Source organism: Zeugodacus cucurbitae, chromosome 4 (genome assembly GCF_028554725.1).
Source record: "Zeugodacus cucurbitae isolate PBARC_wt_2022May chromosome 4, idZeuCucr1.2, whole genome shotgun sequence".
Lineage (NCBI taxonomy): Eukaryota > Metazoa > Arthropoda > Insecta > Diptera > Tephritidae > Zeugodacus > Zeugodacus cucurbitae.
In genome coordinates this window covers 22,126,352-22,153,814 of record NC_071669.1, presented here as the reverse complement: position 1 = coordinate 22,153,814, position 27,463 = coordinate 22,126,352, and the positions used below count along the sequence as shown (strand labels likewise).

Sequence of the window (27,463 nt, the reverse complement as noted above, 5' to 3'; positions counted from 1 at the left end):
CGAAGCGAATGGGTCTGGTAGTGAATGACGACAATACGAAATATCTTCTGTATCTTTCTAGGTAATTGAGAAGTAGAACTAAAATTAACTATACAAGTCTTTCATTATTCCAATCGTGAGAAGTGTGGATGATATCAGCATCCAATAAGGCGACACTAGGAGTTTTCGAGAGAAAGGTTTTGTGGAAGATTTAACGAATATCGCAGACGATGATGGAACGATGAGCTGTATGAGTTATACGCGAAAATAGACATAGTTAAGGCAGCGGCTACGCTGGCTAGGTCATGTTGTCCGAACGGATGCAAACATTCCAGCTTTGAAAGTGTTCGATGTAATACTCGCCCGTGGAAGCAGAGATAGAGAAAGACCTCCACTCCATTGGAAAGATCAGGTTTTGAATGACATGGTTTCACTTGGTATTTGCAATTGGCGCGCAATTGCGAGAAAATGAGACGAATGACGAGTTATTATTGATTCGGCTATAATCGCGTAAGGGGTTTCTACGCCAATAACATACATACATACTCAGTGCCTTACTTTAAAGGAACTGGATTGATCCGTTGGAGCGGTTTCCCAAGGGTGGAAGCTGTTCAGTTCACCATCTTTGGTCAGATAAAATTCCGAGGCATTTAACTATTCCACAAAATTAAAAAAAGATTATTTTACTATTACCTGCCTGAGGTAATCTGTCAATATTATTTAATTTCTGAGTAAATAAATTAATAAATTTTTAATTAAGGGGAATTTAAACAATTAAACTATTTTCATTGCACTACTTATTGCGATATCCATTATGTCACAGAGGTTCAAGAGCGGGTGCGCACCACTAGGTAAATTGCAGCAAAGCTCTAGAAAAGACTCGAGTTCGAAACGAGCTTAGCGTCGCAAACTCCATTTTCTTTATACCAACAACTCGGACACATTTGCGAGTTCCGCCGTCAATGTAGGCACCACTTTTGAGAACTCATCCACTCTGCACGCATACATGTATCCGCCCTTCGAGTCATCAACTCTATTCTTCATCCACTTGAGCCATGGCACATGCTCGCGCACATCCGTACAGATCACATATTCCTCGTGTATTTCGCGCAACGTTGCGAACGGATCATTACTGCCCAGCAATACGATGCCAGCACGTCCAGTCGCAGTCACAATTATGCGAAAATACAGTGCTGGTACTGGCAACAAACCGTTATTATTCTTGTCGTAAGCCAAATAGTAGGGCTGCCGTTTGTCGCCGCTGGTGTTTCTCAGTTGCATGGTGCCCACAGTGCCGGTGTAGCAGGTGACCGTTTGCTTCGATTGCTTGACAAATGCGCGCACACGCTCCTCCAGTGTCGCCCACTGTCCGCCATTGAACGATTGCCATTGCGGTGCGGCATTGAAGAAAGTATATGTGGTGCGCTGTTGTGTGGCATAGATCATATCGGCTTTGGCAGCCAAATGACCGCGAGATAGAAAGAGCGATTTCTTATCGAAACATGTTTGCGCTTGGTCCTCGCTGCCCAACAACTGTGCGGCCTGTAGTTGTTGATTATTTTGCGAGTAGAAGTAATTCATGTCGTATTGTGTGAAATGCTTAGCTTTTGAGAAGCTCAAACGCTTCACGCCCGGCTGATAATACTGATTGGCGGGTTGGAGAGTATAGCGCACATAGTGGGTACGCAGTTCGTCATCGTCATGACAGATCTGCATGGTTTCAAGGAAACGTGTCCGTGTCAAATTGTAGCCGACGCGATACAGCTGTGCTGTGTTGTTGGCGCAAGCTTGTGCTGTGCGCTCCACGGTGTATTTCACAGGCTGTGTGCAGAGAAATTGTCGAAACTCATATTTTTCACCGTTCAGCGTGAAAGTGGTGCCTTGGTGGCAACGCGGACGGATGACACGCGTCTTGCGCGATATACCCGTCGCTTTTGCAGTGGCATTCGCGAAAGATGCGGTGCAGATCAATTCTATACTACTGCCCTGTGGTACCTCAATGAAACCGTCGTCGTTCGGCAGCCAATATTCCGTTGAGTTCGGACGTATGTACAGCGGCTGCGGTAGGTTCGGCTTTGGCAAATCATATTGCGTATCAATGGTGCATGGCCGTGCTGAAATCATAATAAAGTGGATAGTTATTTGATTATTTGTTATTGAACGATTATCATCAGTTAAATGGAATTTCTCAGTCAATATTATTATTTTTAACCGTATTAGTAAAAGCCTTCAAATCCAGTTAAGTTTTGTTCATTAATTGCTCTTTAGCCCATTACGAAATGCTTCGTTGTCCGACGATACTTTCTCAGGCCTCTTTCAGTGCATAGCTTTAAACTACCGGGTGATCGAAGTAGAGGTACTTTTTCCTATAGCCTTTTTTTGACAGATCACGTGTGAGTCGTGTCAAGTTGTAATGTTATTTTGGTTCAGTATTGTTTGGGATTTCATCATGAAAACATTTACGCCTGAACAACGTTTACAGATTGTTCAACTTTATTACAAAAAATCACGGTCTGTAAAGAATGTGTTTCGTGCGCTTCGCTCAACTTAAGTCAACATAATCGGCCCATCACCCATCTTGAGCTGAGTCTCATTCATTATAGAATAGACCGAATAGACTACGTCCAGCACGCAGAGCAGAAAACATAGCAGCCATAGCTGGGGTGTACACGAAGAAATTGAAAACGTACAAAATACAGCTTGTGCAAGAACTGAAGTCGCACGACCATCCCAAGCGACGTCACCTCGCTATATGGACTCCTGAAAAGTTCCAAGAAGATCCGACATTTTCGAGTCAAATGACCCTATTCAGCAAAGAGGCCCATTTCTGGCTCAATGGGTATGTAAACAAGCAAAATTTCTGCAATTCGGACGAGCTCGTGATCTCGTCGACATTTGGTTTCAATAAGACGGCGCCACTTCCCACACCTCGCATAAATCTAATGATTTATTGAGTGAACTCTTCGGTGAGCAGATAATTTCTCGTTTTAAGCCGGTCGATTGCCCACCAAGATCGAATGATAGACTTTTTCCTATGAGGATATGTAAAATCTAAAGTCTATGCGGACAATCCCGCATCGATTGAGGCCTTGGAGTAAAACATCACGCGTTTCATTCGTCAGTTATCAGTCGAAATGCATTAGCGAGTCATCGAGAATTGGGCTCAACGGATGGACTCTCTAAGACCGCGGCCAACATTTGAAAGAGATAATCTTTAAAAAGTAAAAAGCAAAGAATGTTCTTTCGAATGATTATAAGCATGTATGTATGTGATCGGCGTTGCAACCGTTTAGCCGGTTATAGCCGAATCGACGATAGTGCGCCACCTCTCTCTCTCCTTCGCAGTTCGGCGCCAGTTGGAGATCCCAAGTGTAACCAGGTCGCTCTCCACCTGGTCCCTCCAACGGAGTGGAGGCCTTCCCCTTCCTCGGCTTCCTCCGGCGGGTACTGCATCGAACACTTTCAGGGCTGGAGTGTTTTCGTCCATTCGGACAACATGACCTAGCCAGCGTAGCCGCTGTCTTTTTATTCGCTGAACTATGTCAATGTCGTCGTATAACTCGTACAGCTCATCGTTCCATCGTCTGCGGTATTCGCCGTTGCCATTGTTCTGAGGACCATAAATCTTGCGCAAAATTTTCCTCTCGAAAACTCCTAGTGTCGTCTCATCTGATGTTGACATCGTCCAAGCTTCTGCACCGTAAAGCAGGACGGGAATGATAAGCGACTTGTAGAGCTTGATTTTGGTTCGTCGAGAGAGGACTTTACTGTTCAATTGCCTACTCAGTCCAAAGTAGCACCTGTTGGCAAGAGTTATTCTGCGCTGGATTTCGAGGCTGACATTGTTCGTGTTGTTGATGCTGGTTCCCAGGTATACGAAATTATATACGACCTCGAAGTTATGACTGTCAACAGTGACGTGGGAGCCAAGACGCGAATGCGCCGACTGTTTGTTTGATGACAGGAGATATTTCGTCTTGTCCTCATTCACCTCCAGACCCATTCGCTTCGCCTCCTTATCCATGCGGGAAAAAAGCAGAACAAACGGCGCGGTTGTTGCTTCCGATGATATCAATATCATCGGCGTACGCCAGGAGCTGTACACTCTTGTAGAAGATTGTACCTTCTCGGTTTAGCTCTGCAGCTCTTATAATTTTTTCCAGCATCAGGTTAAAGAACTCGCACGATAGTGAGTCACCTTGTCTGAAACCTCGTTTGGTATCGAACGGCTCGGAGAGGTCCTTCCCAATCATGACGGAGCTTTTGGTGTTGCTCAACGACAACTTACACAGCCGTATTTGTTTTGCGGGGGATACCAAATTCAGACATCGCGGCATAAAGGCAGTTCCTTTTCGTGCTGTCGAAAGCAGCTTTAAAATCGACAAAAAGGTGGTGTGTGTCGATCCTCTTTTCACGGGTCTTCTCCAAGATTTGGCGCATGGTGAATATCTGGTCAGTTGTCGATTTTCCAGGTCTAAAGCCACACTGATAAGGTCCAATCAGTTTGTTGACGGTGGGCTTTAGTCTTTCACACAGTACGCTCGATAGAACCTTGTATGCGATATTTAGGAGGCTGATCCCACGGTAATTGGCGCAGATTGTGGGATCTCCCTTTTTATGGATTGGGCAGAGCACACTGAGATTCCAATCGTCAGGCATGCTTTCTTCCGACCATATTCTGCAAAGAAGCTGATGCATGCACCTTATCAGTTCTTCGCCGCCGTATTTGAATAGTTCTGCCGGTGATCTATCGGTCCCCGCTGCTTTGTTGTTCTTCAAGCGGGTAATTGCTATTCGAATTTCTTCATGGTCGGGTAATGGAACATCTGTTCCATCGTCATCGATTGGGGGATCGGGTTCGCCATCTCCTGGTGTTGTACTCTCACTGCCATTCGGAGAAGTGTTCCCTCCATAATCCCAGTATGCCCTGGACATCGGTTACCAGATTACCACCTTGGTCTCTACATGAGGATGCTCCGGTCTTGAAACCTTCGTTAAGTCGCTTCATTTTTTCATAAAATTTTCGAGCATTCCCTCTGTCTGCCAGCTTCTCAAGCTCTTCGTACTCACGCATTTCGGCCTCTTTCTTTTTTTGTCTGCAGATGCGTCTCGCTTCCCTCTTCAGCTCTCGGTATCTATCCCATCCCGCACGTGTTGTGGTCGTTTGCAACGTTGCGAGGTAGGCAGTCTGTTTTCTCTCCGCTGCGAGACGGCACTTCTCATCGTACCAGCTTGTTTTTTGTCGTTGCCGAAAACCAATTGTTTCGGCTGCAGCGGTACGCAGTGAGTTTGAGATGCCGTTCCACAGTTCCCTTATACCGAGATGCTGATGAGTGCTCTCAGAGAGCAGGAGTGCAAGTCGAGTAGAAAATCGTTCGGCTGTCGGTTGCGATTGCAGCTTTTCGACGTCGAACCTTCCTTGTGTTTGTAGACGGGCGTTCTTTGCTGCACAGAGGCGGGTGCGTATCTTCGCTGCGACCAGATAATGGTCCGAGTCTATATTTGGTCCTCGGAGCGTACGCACGTCTAAAACACAGGAGACATGTCTTCCGTCTATCACAACGTGATCGATTTGGTTCCGCGTGTTTCGATCAGGAGACAGCCAAGTAGCTTGATGTATTTTCTTATGCTGGAATCTGGTACTACAGACGACCATATTTCGGGCCCCAGCGAAGTCGATCAGCCTCAGGCCGTTTGGCGATGTTTCGTCATGGAGGCTGAATTTTCCGACTGTTGTGCCAAAGACACCTTCTTTACCCACCCTGGCGTTAAAATCACCAAGCACGACTTTTACATGTGGCGGGGGCAGCGCTCATAGGTGCGTTCTAGGCGCTCATAGAAAGCATCTTTGGTCACATCGTCCTTTTCTTCCGTTGGGGCGTGGGCGCAAATCAGTGATATGTTGAAGAACCTCGCTTTGATGCGGTTTGTGGCTAGACGTTCATCCACAGGGGTGAATGCCAGGACTCTGCGACGGAGTCTCTCTCCCACCACAAATCCAACACCAAATTTGCGCTCCTTTATATGGCCGCTGTAGTAGATGTCACAAGGACCCACCTTCTTCCGTCCTTGTCGCGTCCATCGCACTTCTTGGATGGCGGTGATGTCAGCCTTAAGTCGTATGAGGACATCAACCAGCTGGGCAGAGGCACCTTCCCAATTAAGGGTCCGGACATTCCAGGTGCATGCCCTTATATCATTATCCTTAAAACGTTTGCAGGGGTCGTCATCAAAAGGGGGGTGTCTCATCCGAGGCTTTCGTAGATTTTTCATTGGGGGTGATTTTTATGTGGTGGGTCCCAAACCCTACGCACAACCGCATAAGCGGGCTTCGCCTTCTCACTTTAGCTCGCCTTCAAACGGATGTCTGTTGGCTACCCAGAGGATACTTGGTCTAAAACCGGAAGTCGTGAGCTGCTTGAGTCATATGCAAAAGAATCGTTCCTGGCCACTCCCAAGTGAGTGACAATCAAAAACTTTCCTCACTTGCGTGAACTTCTACACATCATCCCATCCTCCAAGCATATAATATATAAGCATACCCCTTTAAATTTGAATTTTCCATGTTTTTTTCTAAAAAAAAGTTGGGAACCTCGACCTTAACAACCTTATTGTTGTTGTTTTATGAAAATCTTCGCTTATTAGCAATTCCATCTGAGTTAATGAACATCTGTACTGCGGATTAGATTTGCCTTCACTTTTTCACAAATGTACTTACATACATAAGTATATTCAAATAGCCATACACGTTTTCTTACTACATATGTATGTATAAGTTTACGTATTAGTCAGTATCTGCATTTTATATGCCATTAAGGCCAGCAGCGAAAGTCATGTAAACAATCGAAAATTGTGCTTTCACATTCAACTAAACACTTCTCTGTTTATCATTCCAAACATATTAACATTAGGGTGTACCTTAAAAAAATCTAACAAACAATTTTATATTTTTTTTTTTTAATTTTCTAAGGCTAAGTTTTTCTGGACATAGAACAACAACATAGATCTCACCCAAAAAATTTATAGACACCGCTGAAGACGGTTGAAGTATCGCTTTTCTGACTTCATTATGTATACTCAAGAAATCAAAATTGTTACAATATTCCATGGGATATCCAAAATTGTTATTAATTTGGTGAAACGAACCCCAACATAGCACTTGAAAACCGTCGGAGAGGTTTAAAAAATCTATTGTAAAACCTTTTTTTTTTAATTTTCTAAGGTTAAGTTTTTCTGGATATATAACAACAACACAGATCTCACCCAAAAAATGTATAGACACCGCCGAAGACGGTTGAAGTATCGCTTTTCTGACTTCATTATGCATACTCAAGAATTCAAAATTGTTACAATATTCCATGGGATATCCAAAATCGTTATTAATTTGGTGAAACGAACCCCAACATAGCACTTGAAAACCGTCGCAGAGGTTTAAAAAATCTATTGTAAAACCTTTCTTTTTACATTGCAGCACCACCCTAATGTATCACAATATCTTTACCACTGATAAGCTATTTGTGACTTACCGTTGTTGTTGTGTACTGGCGCATTCTCCTCCGTCGTATCACCTGCTTCAACACGCTTCAGTATAAGTGCGACGTCATCAGCTGGTTTCACCGCTTCTCTACCAACAACACAAACGAAAACACCGAACAAGATATAAATATTGAGCGCTGAACGCATCGGCTGTTTTGTTGTTTTTGTAATACGTTCTCTGCTTGTTGATGGCGTTTTCACCGTTGTTGTGGCATGTGCGTACATATTTATTTACATACATATATACGCAACTGGCTGAAATATCGCTCTTCTGTTGTCGGTAATCGCAAGCGGACTGAGCTGTTCGGGCCAGCCCATGCCGCTGTTATACACAATCAATGCAGCCAGATCAGCAGTAATGCTGAAGCGAGTGTGAAGTATTATGGGTGTTTAATAGTTTTATCTTGGTTCTGTAATCTGAAATGTCCATGAAAAGAATGCAATTAACCTGCTTTGCTTTAAGATTCTCTGAGACTCTGGTAGGTTACCACACCTTGCCTGGCATTGTTACGGAAACTTTAATAAAAAGCTACAGCAGCTTTAGAACAGCGGCAGATCCCACTATTCCTAAAAACCAAGAAACTCTACTGCACCGTTAGTTCAATACTTTTATGTATTATCTTCATGTACTTAACCGTTTTACACTACCGTAAAGTTAACAAAAGATCACTTTCACTAAAAGACGAGCTGATATTTAATGCTATATATCTTAAGGAAATATTATTATCTTCGTAAATATGTCTACATATACATATGTATTTTGAACATATTTTATTTGATGAAGCATAGAAATATTATGTGGCAGACTTATCAAACTATGATCTGCAATTTCAATACATTTTACTTATGTTAACTTATGGTTTATAAAATATTGACGGAAAGCTGCCTGATTTGTTCAAAGTTTAAGTTTAATTAAGAAGTGGTAGAAAGCTCACGCGAGCTTTTTATAGCACTAGTAGTGATCATACGTTATTAAAACGAAGTGAATGCCAAAGCTCATCAACTGCATATTCGAGCTTATGCGACATGCTTTTAGTAAGCATATTGATCAAGTTAGATAACACATAAAGCTTTAATTTGTTGTCTAAAAAGCTTAGCTTTATTACGGCTTTAATTGCTTTGCTACAAAGCGAAATCACATTTATATATTTATATAGGCTTGTGTTGTTTGTATTCATCTAGCATAAGACATAAGACAGTTGGAAATGATCGAAGCAAAATTCGAACTTATTAAAGCTGTTAGAACGCTGAAAAAGAAATCGTATTTATCATACATACATATTTCAAATTACACAATTCAAGTCAATTGGAGTGAAAAAGGTTTCCATGCGGTTGTCCAATGGGTTTAATAAAACATCTCGAATATTATAAAGCATCGCGAATTCCTCAATAATTTTAGATTTTATCTCAATGTGGCAATGCCGGACTACAATTATTCCAGAAAGTTCAGTTTTTGACACATAGTTTGGCGCCACTTTTCGCAAATTTCAAAAATAAGTAAAACAAGTATCTCTCAGCACGTTATGCTCCATTCCGAACAGTGAGTCACTCGGCATGCCGCTCACTCAGCTACACACCGATAAGAGCGACGTATACCAAGATACGACGAGTGTTAACGCAACGCTGCTTTTCTCTATTATTATTTATCAAACATGGAGATAAATAGCCTATGCATACATACATATAAAAACACAATTAGTAATTAATTTGAATAGTTTGTATTTATTTTTCGTTTTCGTGTTTGTAGCATTTTCCACACCACCATGAGGTATGCAACAAGGCGCGTTACCGATTTTTTTGGTGTTCGGTTCCCCGAGAGGCCTATTTTCACCCAAATTTAATATTTACTCTTCTTGTAACATTTTTATTTTGAAATCGTGCAACGGATATCTTGAGTAACTTGAGATATCTTGACGAAACTTGGCACACTTATTTCTTGGCACCATAGGAAGGTTGCTTTCGAAAATGGGCAAAATCGGACCACTGCCACGCCCAGAAAATGGCGAAAACCGAAAACACATAAAGTGCCATAAAGGATCGCTCTAGTAAGGGGCATATTTGATTGTAAGGTTGGTTTATAAATCGGTTCACAGCCACGAAAACTTTCCATATAACTTAAGTATAAAGTCCATCTGATTCCTTCACTTTATAAGATATACATAAGGAACCAATGAAGATGGCGAAATAAAATTTTACACAAATACTGTATATGATCCGTAGCATCATTTGTGAAAAAATCGAAATCGGACTATAACTTTTCAATGCCCCGGATATCGAATATGAAGAACTCAGTGCTTTATGGTAATTTTCACCGAAAATATCGGTAAATCTTCAGATATCTCAATGTAATTCAGAGAAAATTGTTTTCTGTACCAGAAATGATTAAAATCAGGTCATAACTTCTCCTAGTTCTTATATACCTAATTACAGGATTTTCAAAAATACGATGGGCTTATAAATCGGGTTATCTATGAAATTAAGTGAGCGTATACTCTCAGATATAATGTAGGTTGGTGATGAAAATGAGGGAAATCGGTTCAGGAATTACCTCCTATAATATACAGTGGAACTTCTCTAACTCGAATCACCATAATCCACAAAAAAAAACTTCGAGTTAGAGGCACTTCGAGTTATAGAATTTTCATTAAAACATCATTTTGTCAAATAGCTGTCACTTCGAGTTATAGAATTTTCATTAAAACATCATTTTGTCAAATAGCTGTAAAATATAGATTTATACACTGTTTTATTTATTTACTTCGCAAAAGGTCGATTTATGGAAGGAAATTTGTATGAAATTTGCCTTCTATTGCCACTTCAAGAGTTCGAGTTATAGAAATTCGAGTTAGGGAAGGAAATTTGTATGAAATTTGGCTTCTAAACGCTATTGCCAATTCGAAAGTTCGAGCTATGGAGAACTTTGAGTTATAGAAGTTCGAGTTATGGAAGTTCCACTGTATATACTATATATGATGATTTTCGTTTTTCTATTAGACTTTATACCGAATATATGGGTCAAATTGTGTGCGATCTTAATAAAAATATAGCCACAAATTGCGAGAGTATAAAATGTTCGGTTGCATCCGAAGTTAGCCTTTCCTTACTCGTTTTATTTTTCTTTTTTTATTATTATTTTTTAATTTTTTGATTATGTGTTCTTGTATACAGAAATGGTCTATTTCGATAATTCTTTCAGGCCTAAAACACCGGTGGTCTTTAGATCATCGTGTGGCAAATTCTTCACAATAGCTGTGAAGTTCGGTACTGAACAGGCATAACAATAACCCTTATTGACATTTTGTCTGTCCCACTGAATCCAAGTAACTTGGTCTGATAGATCTTCGGCAACCATATAGGCACCGGTCCGCACTTCTTCAAGGGTTAAATAAGGATTATTAACGCCCACAAGTACGATCCCTTTACGTGACTCAGAATCGATGACAATACGAAAGAAAAGTTTTGGTACTGGTATCGTATGATTGTTTTGTTCATCAATATGTAGGTGTAGCGGTTGTTGTACACCATCAACGTCTGGTAAAGTGCATATGCCCAAGATACCGGTCCAACAAAGCAAAGTTGTGCCATTGTTATTGGCATATTCACGCACGTCATCCTCGATGGTCGACCAGTTTCCGCCATTGAACGACTGCCATTGTGGCGCCGCATTTAGAAAATGAAAGGTGGATTTTTGTTGACCACTGAATATTTGATCGGCTTTAGCCGCCAAGTGTCCACGTGACAAGTAGTTTTTTGTTGTTATGTAAATCGACGCATCTACGCCAAGTATTCGACTGAGAGTCTCAATTTGTGTCTTCTGTTTGTAGCAATGATCAACGTTTACGCCAGGAAAGAAATCTTCCTGACTGAAATTCGTGCGTGGTACTTTAAGTTTACGATGTTTGGTTCCAGCATAAATGGTATGTGCAACATAATAAGTTTTTAGGTTAATTTTGTCGAAACATACTTGCATTGTACATATTTCTCCATCTTCAAAGTGATTGGCGAACGTCAGCAATTCACCGTCACCACGGCCTGTTCGCGTTGGAATTGGTCTTGACACGCTGGTACAGTTAATTTTTTCGTATTTCACAACTTCCTGGTTTATGCGAAAATTTTGGTCGCCGTCACATTGTGCCTTCAGTATTTGTACACATGTATTTACAAACGCATCACCACAACGGAGGTCAACCCATCCGCCATAAGGTATCACAATTTCACCACTTTTATTGGGCTGCATGTACGCCAGTTTATTTGGTTGTGTCAGCAGCGGTGATTTGTCCGTCATATGGCCATTGACTTTGATGACACAAGGTGCACATTCATTTTTATCATATTTGTTGAAGCTATTGATTATCGTTTCCTCCGGTAACTTAAGGTTTACTGCAACGCCACTTTGTTCCGGACCATTTATAATATTGTTGATTTGTAAATTGTTAGGTTTGATGTTAACATTTTGTGCATCCGGCTGATGTACAAGCAAAATAATTACAATGTATATCACTATCCAAATTAGTATCGTGAATATTGAATTCGAACCCATTTTTTGTTCTTATTTATTTGACTTTATTGATTACTATCTGTGCTCTGAGTAATTTCACAATCTCAAACTATTCACTTTATTGATTCAAATTTTTTCTCTGATTAATTTCACAATCACTTATAATCACTGATCACTTGGTCTGCTCCGCTTTTGAATTGTGCTGAAGTGTTTGTCCCTTATATAGCAATTATACGGGTATGCTCACAACGAAGAGCGAACTTGAGTGTTAATTACTTAGCATCTAAATTTCTTTCTCTTTCTCTCATTATACTCGTATACTTCGTACGTTGTCAAGCTTGTAGTGGCTTTTGAATACATACTCCAAGTGTGCAAGTTGTCGTTAGCAGTGTTGCCAGATTATTAGGGTGAAAATTTGCATTTTCTTTCTAAAAGTTTGTGTGAAATATCAAATACATATATAAAACTAAGAAATCTTAAAAAATGAATAAATGACCAAACTCAGAGTCAATGAATTTTCACACGGTTGCGTTTAATTTTGGTATAAATCTAATAAGACTAATTTTGTTCGTGGAACTTAGACGAAACAATTTCAATATTTCAATTTCGATTGGCATTGTGTTTGTTTACACCGTTAGTTAACTCTATACGCTCCGCAAGATTCGATGCCGGATTTCCTTTTTTGATTTAACAAACTCATTTAAGCTTGGGGATCACCATAAGGAATAATATATTTATAGAATATGAATAAAATGATTGAACACACTTATGACTAACTTAAAATTGTTTAATATCACTTGCGTAAGTCCAAAGATTAGTTGGTTGAAAATTTTAATATATTATTTGAGCAGAACGCTATAGAAGGTAGTCCCTAAAACGATCATATTCGGATTTTTGCATTGACAAACACTGGCAACACTGAAGAAAAATTCAAGTATCTGTGTGTCGCTCATGACTACGTGTGTGTGTGAGTGAGTGAAATTCCGAGTAATGTGAGTTGTATTGCAGAATGACGCGTAGCTTGCTGGGATATCTATGTATCTATGTGCCGCTCATGTGTGTGAGTGAGTTACATTCCGAGTAATGAACTCACATTTCAGAATGGAGCGTAGCGTGCTGGAATTTACTTATTTTACTCATTTTTGATATTTGCGAGAAACGGCATTTGCTACGATAATCAATTGAACTTTCTAGAATATACTTCGATATTGCCATACTAATGTACCATATAACTTTTTTGAGGAATTCATTATTAAATGCAATCGACAATCAGATTGAAATTTTTTGTTCCTTGCTTAATGTTAATTCCACTTGACCAAGTTTTTTAAAGGATTCTTTGTGCCGCTTTCAGTGTTATATGTATCATTCTCTTTCCAGATGTTAAAGAGATATAAATTATGTAGGTCGACTTTTGCCCCTGTCTCAGCTGCTTGCATAAAACGAAGATATTTCACATTCTGATCAAGCGAGAATTCAAGACATTTCAGTGCGGTGTGTATTTTTATTACCATGATAATTGCCACAATAATTTCTTTACTCTAAAACTTATACAAAAATAAATAAAATAAATATGTATATGAACCATTTACTTATGTCACAAATTTCTGATAATAAAATGTAAATTTATTTAGCTAATTTGAGTGATCTGGCAACACCTGGGCAAATAATACCAAAATTTGCACAGTCAGTGTTGGTGATCAGAGAGTGCTCTCTGAGCTTGTGCAAAACATTGAGAGAATGGGAGCGCAAAGAATGCATATGTTGAGTGTTCGCCACCTAAGTTGGTCTCAGTTGTTATCGTGCGGCTAACTAATGCTCGGGGAATTCCCTTGTATTACCAACCTGCAAAACAGGCGAATTCTTCGGTGAAAAGCCAGTTTCTATAAAATATAAAGTAAAATATGAATTTTGACCACATAAAAGTTGGTAATAATTACCTTATGTTTCAGGAATGCTAAATCTAGCACGGCCAACGTTCTAGTCTTAACATCCATGCTCTTGCTTTAGAATTTCCATTGAACTAATTTCGGTGAATCCATGTAAAGCGACACAACAACGTTATGATTCCTCAATACAAGGTGAAAATGAATCAATAAAGTCCTCCTAATTGAACATACAAGAAGTTTTTAAATTTTTATGATTACAAAAATTAACTTAAATTTACCCTTTAATTTCTGTGTTTTAGCTGCTAATGGCACGGCCAACTGAGGTGCCGGTAAGTCCAAAAGTACTGCAACTGCTTTGCCCTCTAGCTCATTGGCAAAACCCAGTTGACACACGCTATGATAAACGGTTACAAAAGTACCCAAACCATGTCGTTCCAATTCTTCACGTGCTTGTGTTGACCAAAAGGTTTAATAAAGTGACATTAAACCTAATATCTGGTGTGTAAATGATTTGTGTTCGATGTAGCAGCGTTAGCATCCATAGTTCTGGATTTGCTTGCAGTATATATTCTATTGATTCGAAAGTTTTACGTTGCTACCATAAGTAACACCAATTAGGTTGCGTATCTTTAACGCGCTGTGTGAGGTTTGAAATATCTGTATGGAAAAGTAATTAGAATTTAAGGCAAGATAATATTATTATATTCAACAATTATTTACATATTCAATGGTTTCGCTCTTGATGTTGACCATTGTTGGCGTAACTTTTATTGCGTGCTTCGAATTGACAGTGCAATGAAGTATTACTGTATCACCCTCTTCAATTCCATATTTTGGCTTTATAAAACTTTAGTTTTACGTTTTACTTATATAAAAATGCGTGCTTCAGATCACTGATTTAAATAAACCACGCAAAATAATACTTCACAAGCAACCATGATATAGCTCAAAACAAAACTTGTTCAAACACACGAGAACTTTGGTTGTTTTTTTCTATCATTCAGGGTGCTGTACGAGAGAAGAGTTGAGGTAAATGTTTATGCACATTTTGTCCTTTGTCGCATATGTGTGTATGTAGCGGTGATATTAAAATTTCTTTAAATGTGTTGGAGTTTCAGTACCCATGACCAAAGATAACATGATACGAAACTCTTTCATTCGTGAGAGAGCTGTCAAAGTCCGCATTTTTTATAACATTTAGCAGTGGTGCCACTGCGGGAAAACATAAGTTAGGAGATTTTTATTCGATTTCTTGGGTATTTATTGGTTTGCAGTTTACGCTTAATAAAGACTTCTTAACCAATATTACACCAACACATACACTTATAAATATATATTTTAAGATAAACAATAGACATCTACACATAAAAATAATAAAATATTATAATAATTAAAAATCGTACATATTATAAATCAACATAAACAAAAATTTAGCTTAGTTTAATTTATTAACATATATTTATTTATATTTTATAAACAAATAAACATCTTAATATATTCTCTAAAAGTTTAAGAGAAAATTTGTACCCAGATATGTATTTACGTAAATGTCATTTAACACTGTTAAAGAACGTACATATATTACTTTCGTACAAATAGCCACCGTTTCTTAAATAATGTACACATATTAACTCCATTTAAATAGAAGTTAATAGTAATTCAAAAATCACAAAAAACTTATCGTACAAAAACGAACCATTTAATCATTTATTGTTGCGGGATTCTTAGTGGTAGCTCGTCATTTTGACTGTCAGCTGTTCAGTAGCCCATGATCTGGCTTTGTTGCCAACATCAAAAATGAGTTCATGGGCTCTCTCAACAAGCAAAAGAGAAGAGTTTCGTATCATATTATCCATGCCCATGACTTGCTGGGATATAAGCCGCATGGCTGCGTGTGAGTGTGAGTGACTTCCATTCGGAGTAATGAGCTCACACTTCAGAATGGAGCGTAGCGTGATGGGAGATGTTTCTTTTACTCATTTTTGGAATGTGTGGGCAGTGGCGTCAAAGGAATTGTCAAACATTGAACTTTCTAGAATCTATTACGATATTGCCATACTGGTGTACAATTTTACATTATTGAGGAATCAGGGAGGTTATATTGTAATTAAAATGTAATGTAATTTATTAACATATATTTATTTATATTTTATAAACAAATAAACATCTTAATATATTCTCTAAAAGTTTAAGAGAAAATTTGTACCCAGATATGTATTTACGTAAATGTCATTTAACACTGTTAAAGAACGTACATATATTACTTTCGTACAAATAGCCACCGTTTCTTAAATAATGTACACATATTAACTCCATTTAAATAGAAGTTAATAGTAATTCAAAAATCACAAAAAACTTATCGTACAAAAACGAACCATTTAATCATTTATTGTTGCGGGATTCTTAGTGGTAGCTCGTCATTTTGACTGTCAGCTGTTCAGTAGCCCATGATCTGGCTTTGTTGCCAACATCAAAAATGAGTTCATGGGCTCTCTCAACAAGCAAAAGAGAAGAGTTTCGTATCATATTATCCATGCCCATGACTTGCTGGGATATAAGCCGCATGGCTGCGTGTGAGTGTGAGTGACTTCCATTCGGAGTAATGAGCTCACACTTCAGAATGGAGCGTAGCGTGATGGGAGATGTTTCTTTTACTCATTTTTGGAATGTGTGGGCAGTGGCGTCAAAGGAATTGTCAAACATTGAACTTTCTAGAATCTATTACGATATTGCCATACTGGTGTACAATTTTACATTATTGAGGAATCAGGGAGGTTATATTGTAATTAAAATGTATCTGTTAAAACTTATTGCAGATAAGTCTTATGGTTATTTGCTCTGGAAAGCTGCAAAAAATATGAAAAACAATAGAAAGCTTCAGCGCATCTAAAATAAATATAAGTATAAATAAAATTCACGAAATTTAGTGGCAAGAAAACCGGTTGAAACCCGTGAAGCCTACCGACCTAGCAAAACAACAGCAGCAAATCTCTTAATATATGCATTTATCCGAATTGAATTGTTTGTTAGTTCGTTTGTCTTTTCATACATGCAGTGAATGATTTGGAATTTATCATATGTAGTCGCAATATCAGTGGAGAATAAACCTCGAATTATAAACCGTCGTTGATTCCTCAATAATGTAATATTGTGCATCAGTATGGCAATATCGAAATACAAATAGCTGCTGCTTTTCAATAATGAGTAAAATAACTACTCAAAGTTCGTTCCGCTCCGATCCGATCTCATAAACACATAGTCATGAGCAGGGATGGGCACTAGTGATGAGCGATATTGCTATTTTTTAATCACTGTGATTTCAGTGATTGCTATTTTTAATTCACTGTGATTTTATATTACTATTGTGATCACAACAAAAAAAAAACCAATTTATGAGAATTTATACTCCACATTTTTTTTTTTTAATTTTTTACATTTACATTTTTATTAATTTAAACAATATCCAAAATTTACCTGCTTTTGTAATCACAATTAATTAATTAATACATTTTAGGTACATTTAACTGCTTTTGTAATCATCGTACCCAAAATTATCAAAATCACAACTAAAATTTCTAATGTGATCACTGAACAGTGATTGCTACTTTCGAACTGATATTGTTACTAAACAGTGATTGCTACTTTCAAACTGATATTGTTACTGAACTGTGATTGTTACTTTTCGAACTGCTATTGCTACAGTGATCGAATTAGAATCACTGAACTGCTATTGCTACAGTGATCGAATTAGAATCACTGAGCTGGTACTGTTACAGTAATCGAATTAGAATTACTGAACTCGTATATGTACTGTGATCGAACAAAAACACTGAACTTCTCTATAGCTACTGTGATCGAACTCAAATTACTGAACTGCGATTATAAATCACTGATATTTACAAAAATTGTTCACAGTTGCTATATGTGATTTTTCAATCACAGTGAAAAAATCACCGGTAGTGAAATATCGCTCATCACTAATGGGCACCACCACAATCAAACGAGCATCGCAAACTGAAATTGTGTTAGTGCGCTTACTGTGGTACCAAGCGAATCAGCGATCAAAAATATTCAGTCTGTTTGCAGTGTGTACGTATACGATAACTTACGCTCTTTTAGCACCTGCTAAGACTTTGCCCATGCCTGGTCATGAGTCATGGCTCATGAGCGACACACAGATACTCCGCGTATATCTAGAGAATATAAAATTATGTATGTTCTCTGGTAAGTGCTTGAAGAGAGCAATAAGCTTCTCCACACATGAAAATACAATAAGAGAATGAGAAAGCAAATATTGTACATGTTACTCAACATTAAAATTGCCCTCAATTGTATGCGTCTAACTAAAATATTTAGAGTTCGGGGAATGCCCTTGTATTGCCCGTGATGAAGGGATATCCAACAACACACCTCGAAGTATATTTTTATAAAAAAATCATTGTTAGCAGATCAGATAGAAAATTGTATACATTCAAATTAAAACGATATTTTTTTGCATTTTCGTTAAGTGTAATATCTTAAAAATATACTCTGCAAATTTGAAGTTTATCCGGTAATTGCTTTTAGAGTTGTTCGACAAATAGCAATGAGCGCTCGGGCACTCCAACACGCTAGTGTGAAACTTTAAATGCTTTTTTCTCAAAACTATGTTTTTTGAACTGATGACAACTGTAACCCGAAAACCGCTCGGTAGATTTCAATGAAATTTCTACAGCTTTTATAATGCATAATAAACTCAGGCCTAAACCAAAGATATTTTTTTTTCAACTGTAGATTTTTTCCCGAAAATCTAGAAAAAAAGTAAAAGAAAAGTAATCCTTCTGAAAGTTTCGAATGAGAGCACTTTTGGCTGAGATAGACGCCTTAAAGGTTATAGACGAAATGACGCCGAGATCTTGATGGCTCCTGGCAAAAAACCGAAAGAAATGCGAAAAGTTTAAGAATTGAATTACTAAACGACTATTTGCTTGGCTTTGCAAGCAACGAAAGTACAATTAAACAAGTTTTCAGAAATATTGAAAGAAAAAGTTTAGCAACGCAGTTGGCTGTACGAAAGAAGTTATTATCGTTAAACATATGTACATCATTTTGATTTTTTTGATGATCAGTTATCAAACTGTACTGTTAGCTTCGAGATCTATAATCGACGAAATGGATAAACTTACTTTACCATCGTCTTATGATGGTGTTATAACAGCGCAAACAGTTGAAACGTTATCTGAAGACAAATTAACATTGGCTTTTGTGAAAAATCGATTACTCGAAAATGAAACACAAATAAGAAGTGCTGTTAGAGATACGAGTGTAAAAGAGCGAGTGACGAAGTGACTGTCAACAGTGACATGGGAGCCAAGCCGCGAATGCGCTGACTGTTTGTTTGATGACAGAAGACGTAATCATCTAGTCCTCGTTCACTTCCAGACCCATTCGCTTCGCTTCCTTATCCAGTCTAGAAAAAGCGGAACAAACGGCGCGGTTGTTGCTTCCGATGATATCAATATCATCGGCGTGCGCCAGCAGCTGCACACTCTTATAGAAGAGTGTACCTCTATTTAGCTCTGCAGCTTCTATTATTTTTTCCAACATCTAGTTAAAGAAGTCACACGATAGTAAGTCACCTTGTCTGAAACCTCGTTTGATATCGAACGTCACGGAGAGGTCCTTCCCAATCATAACGGAGCTTTTGGTGTTGCTCAACGTTAACTTACACACCCGCATTAGCTTTGCGGGGATACCAAATTCAGACATCGCGGCATAAAGGCAGCTCCTTTTCGTTCTGTCGAAAGCAGCTTTAAAATCGACAAAAAGGTGGTGTGTGTCGATCCTATTTTCACGGGTCTTCTCCATTTGGCCCATGGTGAATATCTGATCAATTATGGATTTTCCATGTCTAAGGCCATAGTGATAAAGTCCAATCAGTCTGTTGACGGTGGGCTTTAGTCTTTCACACAATACGTTCGATAGGACTTTATATGCGATATTGAGCAGACTTATACCACGGTAATTAGCGCAGATTGTGGGGTCCCCCTTTTTATGGATTGGACAGAGCACACTGAGATTCCAATGGTCAGGCATGCATTGTTGCTCAGTTTTACTGTTATTATTTTTTTAGCATTATTCGTTTTCTTCTTTGTTAGTTTACAGTTTGTTCTCATTTTCCTTAGCTTTTGTAATTTGAATTAAGTCAAATTTGTGGGTCGGTTTGGCAATGCTTTCCAACCGTTATTATGATGGCTAAACTAGTATTGACTGATATGTGTTGACTTTTCTTTTATTTGACATATGCTCTTTAGTCTTTCATTTATTTTCACTTCATTTAATAAGAATCCGTATATTACCAGAGATGCGAATATAAATACGCTACTTTACCGAAATAACGAATATTCGCTTTAACGAAAACCGCTTATAACGGTAATAATAATATTTGTTACATTGAGTATCTTAAATAAAGAACATCGGTGAACATAAAAAACATACATATGGGCATTTCCGCCATGTCGAACGTGACAATCGTACACCTTCCAACTAAAAAAAAAAGTATGAACTAAAATGTTTTTTAATTTTGACAATAGGATTTTTTAATAGCCCTTTATTCGCTCTACATTTAGTGTTAAGGTTGATTTTGGAACGGTTTTCGTTTTCAAGATAATTGCAAAAAACCAAGGCATTCGCACGGGACAAAAAATGAAAGTCGTTTTTGGGGACAACGATTCAAACGGCGATTTCAGCGAATTATGAGGCAATATTTTTGATTGTAGAGCGTTGTGAATGGATGTCTTTAAAATTGGCATGAATTTCACCCAAAAATTATTTATAGTTTTTTTAAATTAAATATTTACCACATTCGCACGGGACATGTTGCACGGGACATTTTTTTTATCATAATATTTATGTTGATTTTGTTGTTATAATACGGAATTATTTAACAACAAGTCCAATAAAATGACTTAAAAAAGTAGTAAGTCTATTTATTTATTTATTTTAACTAATATCCAACGAGAAACACAACAAAAATTCTATAGTATGAAATGAAAATAGTATTATGAATGTGAAATACAGCTTTTTTTTCAGAAAATGCTGTCCTCGGGTATACAAATTTTTGGATTTCGTTATCTGCCAGACTTTCCTTTGGATAACTGCTCCCACTCCCTCGACGGCTCCTTGCAAAAAAATTCTATTCTAATAAAGAGTATTTTAATTATTTTCTAAAATCAACCAGGCTTGATAATATAAATTTGTTTTTAAACTGAGAGTAAACTATTTTAGAAAAGCAACTAAAGGATTTCTAAATTTTAGTTAAGATATTTTTCAAGAAAATAATATGTCATGCGGTAACTTTTCATTTATAAAAGCGGACGATTTTATCCTGACAAGCGTGTTAAAATGAGCACTGTTATTTTGATTTGTAACCCTATAATTTTCGCCAAAATCTATTTGAATAGCTATTTCAGTGGAATTTAAAGTGCTGTTTTTGCTCATATGTAAATAATTAATGTAAATGTATCTATTTACATACTTAAGTCAATTTTAAAAGAAAAAAAATAATTTTCAACTTTCTTGATGTAATTTTATAAAGATAACACAATTCGTCCCATATATTGGGTATAAAGTTCAATAGAATAACGAAAATCATCATAAATAGTATATGGGGACTGAGGTAATTCCTAAACCGATTTCACTCGTTTTCACCACCAAGATACAATGTATCGAAGACTATACGCTCACTTAATTTAATATTACTTATAATTAGGTATATGGGATCTGGGGGAAGTTATGACCCGATTTTTACCATTCCAGGTACAGAGAGAAACTGTTATAAGAAAAAAATTCAGAGGGAATGAATTACATTAAAATATCTGAGGGATTTACCTAAGTATATTTTCGGGGAAAAATTACCCTTAGGCACTAGGTTCTTCATGTTCGATATCAGGAGCCTTGAAAAGTCATGGTCCGATTTTGACAATTTTTCCACAAGTGATGTCACAGCTCAAATACAGTATTTGTGTAAAGTTTTAAAATTCAAAAATGAGTTATATGGGAAGTTGTCGTGGTTGTGAACCAATTTCGTCCATTTTTCACACGTGCCATCAGGGTGTCAAGAAAATATTATATACTGAATTTCATTGAAATCTGTCTAGTAGTTCCTGAGATATGGTTTTTGACCCATAAGTGGGCGACGCCACGCCCATTTTCCATTTTGTAAAAAATCTCAGTGCAGCTTCCTTCTGCCATTTCTTATGTAAAATTTGATGTTTCTGACGTTTTTCGTTAGTGAGTTAACGCACTTTTAGTAATTTTCAACCTAACCTTTGTATGGGAGGTATGCGTGGTTATTACCCGATTTCTTTCATTTTTGGACTGTATAAGGAAATGGCCAAAATAAACGACTGCAGAAAGTTTGGTTTATATAGCTTTATTGGTTTGCGAGTTATATACAAAAAACCTATTTGGGGGTGGGATCACCCCCACTTTTCCAAAAAAATACAGCCAAATGTGCCCCTCCCTAATGGGATCATATGTTCCAAAATTTCATTTTCATAACTTTATTTATGGCTTAGTTATGACACTGTATAGGTTTTCGGTTTCCGCCATTTTGTGGGCGTGGCAGTGGACCGATTTTGTCCAAGCAACCTCCTCAGGGTGCAAAGGAACATATGTTCCAAGTTTCATTAAGATAAGCACGGACAGACGGACGGACAGACATCCGGATTTCAAATCCACTCGTCATCCTGATCATTATCTAACTCTTATATTTCTTGGTGACACAAACAACCGTTAGGTGAACAAAACTAGTATACTCTGTGCAACAGGTTGCGAGAGTATAATTACTAAAAGTGGGTTGACTCACTAACGAAAAACGTCAGAAACACTAAATTTCACATAAGAAATGGCAGATGAAAGCTGCACTCAGATTATTTTACAAAATGGAAAATGGGCTTGGCGTCGCCCACTTATGGGTCAAAAACCATATCTCAGGAACTACTCGACCGATTTCAATGAAACTTGGTTTGTAATAGTTTCCTTACATCCCAATGATATGTTGTAAAAATAGGCCAAATCGCTTCACAACCACGCCTACTTCCTATATACCAGAACTTTGAAGACAATCTGAATCGTTTACATTACTATATAAAAAGTAAGCACTAGTGCAGATATCGGTGCAGAACTTTGCACAAATACTACGTTAATAGTGTGGCAGCCCAATTCTAAAAATCCCGAAATCGTACCATAGGTTTTTAAGGCCCAATATATCGAACACGAGGACCTCGGTGCTTCTAACCTAAGATTATGGTTTCCAACTTTCAATGGACCTTATACAATATATATGATGAATATGTGGGTCAAATTGTGTATTATATAATATTAATTAAGTTAAATAAATAAATTGCGAGAGTATAAAATGTTCGGTTACACCCGAACTTAGCCCTTCCTTACTTGTTTTTATTTTAATTGTACACAAATTTACTGTTTATACCCAAGATTTGGCGAGCTTTCTGCTTATATTTCCGATGCAGGTGTAGCAAGTGTTACTTTTTGATGTCGCACGGGACATTGAAATATTAGATAATAAGAGAACAGAAACTAACAGTTATTTGCAATCGCATTCTTTCTTTTGCATTTTATTTTGCTCTTTGTACCCTTATAAAGGTTTTACACAAGCAAAAATCGAAATGAGGAAAGTAGCTCCTATGTGACTTGGCTTTCATATATTTCGTAATTGGTTATGAATTAATTTAAAATTATTTTAATATAAATAAATTTAAATATTTTACTATGGAAATATGCAAAAACTTTGTAATTCTAATAATGTTTAATATTTTGTCTGTGGTGGACCTTCTGGCGGAAATGCCCATATGTAGAAAGAAAAACATCGAATTTGATGGGAAATCTTTAAATTATTTATCAGCACCAAATATATGTGTAAAGGTGTCGGAATCGTGTAAAAATGAATTTAAGAGCCTATAAATTTAGAGACACCGTCGAAAACGCTTAAATTAGGCTTTTCTGCCCTCATTATGCATACTCAAGATTTCAAAGTTGTTACAAAATTCCATACGATATCCAAAATCGTTATAAATTTGGTGAAACGAACCCCAACATAGCACTTGAAAACATTCGCAGAGGTTTAAGAAATATATCGCAAGCGGACTGAGCTGTTCGGGCAACAGTTTTTTTATATTGGTTCTGTAATCTGAAATGTTCATGAAAAGAATGCAATTAACTTTTACTTTTGAGATTCTCTGAGGCTCTGGCAGGTTATCACACCGTGCCTAGTATTGTTAGGGAAAATTTAATAAAAAGCTGCTTTAACAGCGGCAGATCTCACTATTCCTAAAAACCGTACAAGAAACTCTACTGCACCGTTAGTTCAATACTTTCATATATTATATTCATATACTTACGAGCTGATATTTATAGCTATATATCTTTAGGAAATATTTTTATCTTCGTAAATACAGAGGAACTTCCCAACTCGAATTTCTATAACTCGAACACTTGAATTGGCAATAGCATTTAGAAGCCAAATTTCATACAAATTTCCTTCCATAAATCGAACTTTTTGGTGGGGGCATAATACAAAATTCAAAATTTTTCTATCGAGGTAGAATTTAGAAGACTCCCTCTATATCTTATGGAGTCGAACAAAAAGTATGATATTACACTTATGAATTGCATAAATCATGTAACAAAGGCATGGAATACAAACGTCAATAGCCAAACAATTGCAAAATGTAACAAAAAAAATTCAGAATGCCTGTTTTAATGTATGTGCAAAAACCTTTTGCGAATTAAATAAATAAAACTGGTTATTATTCTATATTTTACTGCTTTTTTGAAAATTATATTTTTTAATGAAAATTCTATAACTCGAAGTCTCTCTAACCCGAAGTTTTTTTGTGGATTATGGTGATTCGAGTTAGAGAAGTTCCACTGTATATCTACATATATTTTTAACATATTTTATTTGATAAAGCATAGACATATTATGGCAGACTTATTAAGCTCTGATCTGCCATTTCAATACATTTTACTTAGACACTATATGTTAACTTGTGGTTCATAAAATATTGACGGAAAAGCTGCCTGATTTGTTCAAAGTTTAAGCCTAATAATACTTTTTTAAAATGAAGTGAATACCAAAGCTCATCATATTCTTTATCAAACGTGGAGATAAATAGCCTATGCATATAAATATACATACATATAAAAACACAATTATTAATTTATTTGAATAGTTTGTATTTATTTTTCGTTTTCGTGTTTGTAGCATTTTCCACACCACCATGAGGTATGCAACAAGGCGCGTTACCTAGAGGCCTATTTTCACCCAAATTTAATATTTTTATACCCTGAACAGGGTATATTAAGTTTGTCACGAAGTTTGTAACACCCAGAAGGAAGCGTCGGAGGCCCTATAAAGTATATATATAAATGATCAGTATGTTGAACTCGATTTAGCCATGTCTGTCAGTCTGTATATATACGAACTAGTCCTTCAGTTTTTAAGATATCGTTTTGAAATGTTATTTTCTCTTCAAGAAGCTGCTCATTTGTCGGAACTGTCGATATCGGACTACTATATCATATAGCTATCATAAAAACTGAACGATCGGAATCAAGGGCTTGTATGGGAAATTTCCGCATTTTACTACATATCTTCACGAAATTTGGTGTGAGTTATTGCTCATAGAAATAATTTAATCTCCGAAAAATTGTTTAGATCGGTTCACTGTAGCATATAGCTGCCATACAAACCCAAAGATCGGAATCAATGGCTTGTATGGAAAATTTTTGCATTTGACGTGTTATCTTCACGAAATATGATATGGATTACTGCTTAAGGTAATAATATAATCTCCGAAGAAATTGTTCAGATCGGTTAACTATATAAACTTAATGTTTCTAGCAAACAACCCGACTAAAAAGAATTAGTAAAATGTTTTCTTTTTTTTACTTACTTTTTCTTACGTCTTTAGATTTGCTTAAACACATAGTTACTAAATGAAATGCACCTGTGAAGGGTATATTAGCTTCGGTACTGCCGAAGTTAAAGTTTTTTCTTGTTTTTTTTTTTCTATTTTTTGTTTTTCTTTTAAATTATTTTGATGGTAATTTCATGTCTAAAATACCGGTGGTCGATAAATCATTGTGTGGCAAATCTTTCACAACCGCTATGAAGTCGGGCACTGAACAGGCATAACAGTAACCTTTTTCAATTATTTTTTTGGCCCAGTTTATACACTCAATGTCGTTCGATATATTTTTGGCAACCACAAACCCACCGGCCTTCACTTCTTTATCGGTTAAATAAGGATTATTAACGCCAACAAGCACGATCCCTTTCAGCGTAACAGAATCGATGACAATACGAAAGAAAAGTTTTGGTACTGGTATCGTATTATTATTTTGCTCATCAATATATAGGGTCTTTTTGTACACCCTTATCATTTGGCAAGGTGCATATGCCCCAGGTACCGGTCCAACAAAGCAAAGTCGTGTCATTGTTATTGGCCATTGTGGCGCCGAATTTAAATATTTACAGGTGGCTATTTGTTGACCACTGTATGCTAGGTCGGCTTTGGCTGCCAAGTGTCCACGTGTCAATCTGTTTTGTGTTGTTATGTATTCCGAAGCATTCTTGCCAAGTATTCGGCTGATAGTCTCAAATTGCGTCTTGTAACAATTATCAACTTTTACGCCACGAAAGAAATCTTGCTGAATGAAGTTCGGGCGTGGCACACCACGTTTACCATGTTTGGTTCCAGGATAAATGATATGTTCAACATAATAAGTTTTTAGGTCATCTTCGTCGAAACATACTTCCATTGTAGTTATTTCTCCATCCTCAAACTGATTGACGAAAGGCAGCAATACACCGTCACCACAGTGACGCCCTGTTCTCGTTGGAGTGGGTATTGACTCGCTGGTACAGTTGATATCTTCGTATTTCATCACCTCATCCTTTTTTTCATCTCCTTTTCAGTATGTATTCACATGTATTTATAAACGCATCACGACAACGCAGGTCAACCAATTCGCCATGTGGTATCACAATTTTACCATTTTTATCGGGCTGTATGGGCTCCTGTTTATTTGGTTGTGTCAGCAGCGGTGATTTGACCGTCAAAGACGCTAAGGATATGACACAATCTGTCCGGTCCATTTTTAAAACTGTTGTTAACACTTTGTGCATCCGCCTTAAGCACAAGCAAAAGAATTACAATGCAACCTATTATATTTGGTATCTTTTCATCTAATTAATTTGACTTTATTGTTTAAAATGTTTTCTCTGATTAATTTCACAATCACTCATAATCACCGATCACTTGGTTTGCTCCGAATTTGCTTCGAATTGTGCAGAAGTGTTTGTCCCTTATATAGCAATTTTTACGGGTATGATCACTTACAATAGAGAGCGAACTTGAGTGTTAATTACTTAGCATCTAAATTTCTTTCTCTTGCTCTCATTATACTCGTATACTTCGTACGTTGTCAAGCTTGTAGTGGCTTTTGAATACATACTCCAAGTGTGCAAAGCAGTGTTGCCAGCTTATTAAAATTG

General features: G+C 37.3%; 1 protein-coding gene and 1 long non-coding RNA gene across 2 annotated transcripts; both read right to left on the bottom strand.

The window, feature by feature from the left end:
- Positions 1-661: 661 nt before the first annotated feature.
- Positions 662-27,237, bottom strand: LOC105214607 (uncharacterized). Its single transcript, XM_054229118.1, is given in 6 exon segments — positions 662-2,093; positions 7,506-7,740; positions 10,694-12,064; positions 26,002-26,325; positions 26,327-26,387; positions 26,390-27,237. Coding segments are annotated over 6 exon segments (3,648 nt in total). The 5' UTR covers positions 26,854-27,237; the 3' UTR covers positions 662-900.
- LOC128921379 (uncharacterized) lies at positions 13,486-14,759 on the bottom strand. The gene is made up of 4 exons (XR_008470836.1): positions 14,620-14,759; positions 14,178-14,556; positions 13,951-14,116; positions 13,486-13,893 (listed from the first exon to the last, which is right to left on the bottom strand). It is a non-coding gene; the product is annotated as an uncharacterized LOC128921379 (long non-coding RNA).
- Positions 27,238-27,463: the final 226 nt, after the last annotated feature.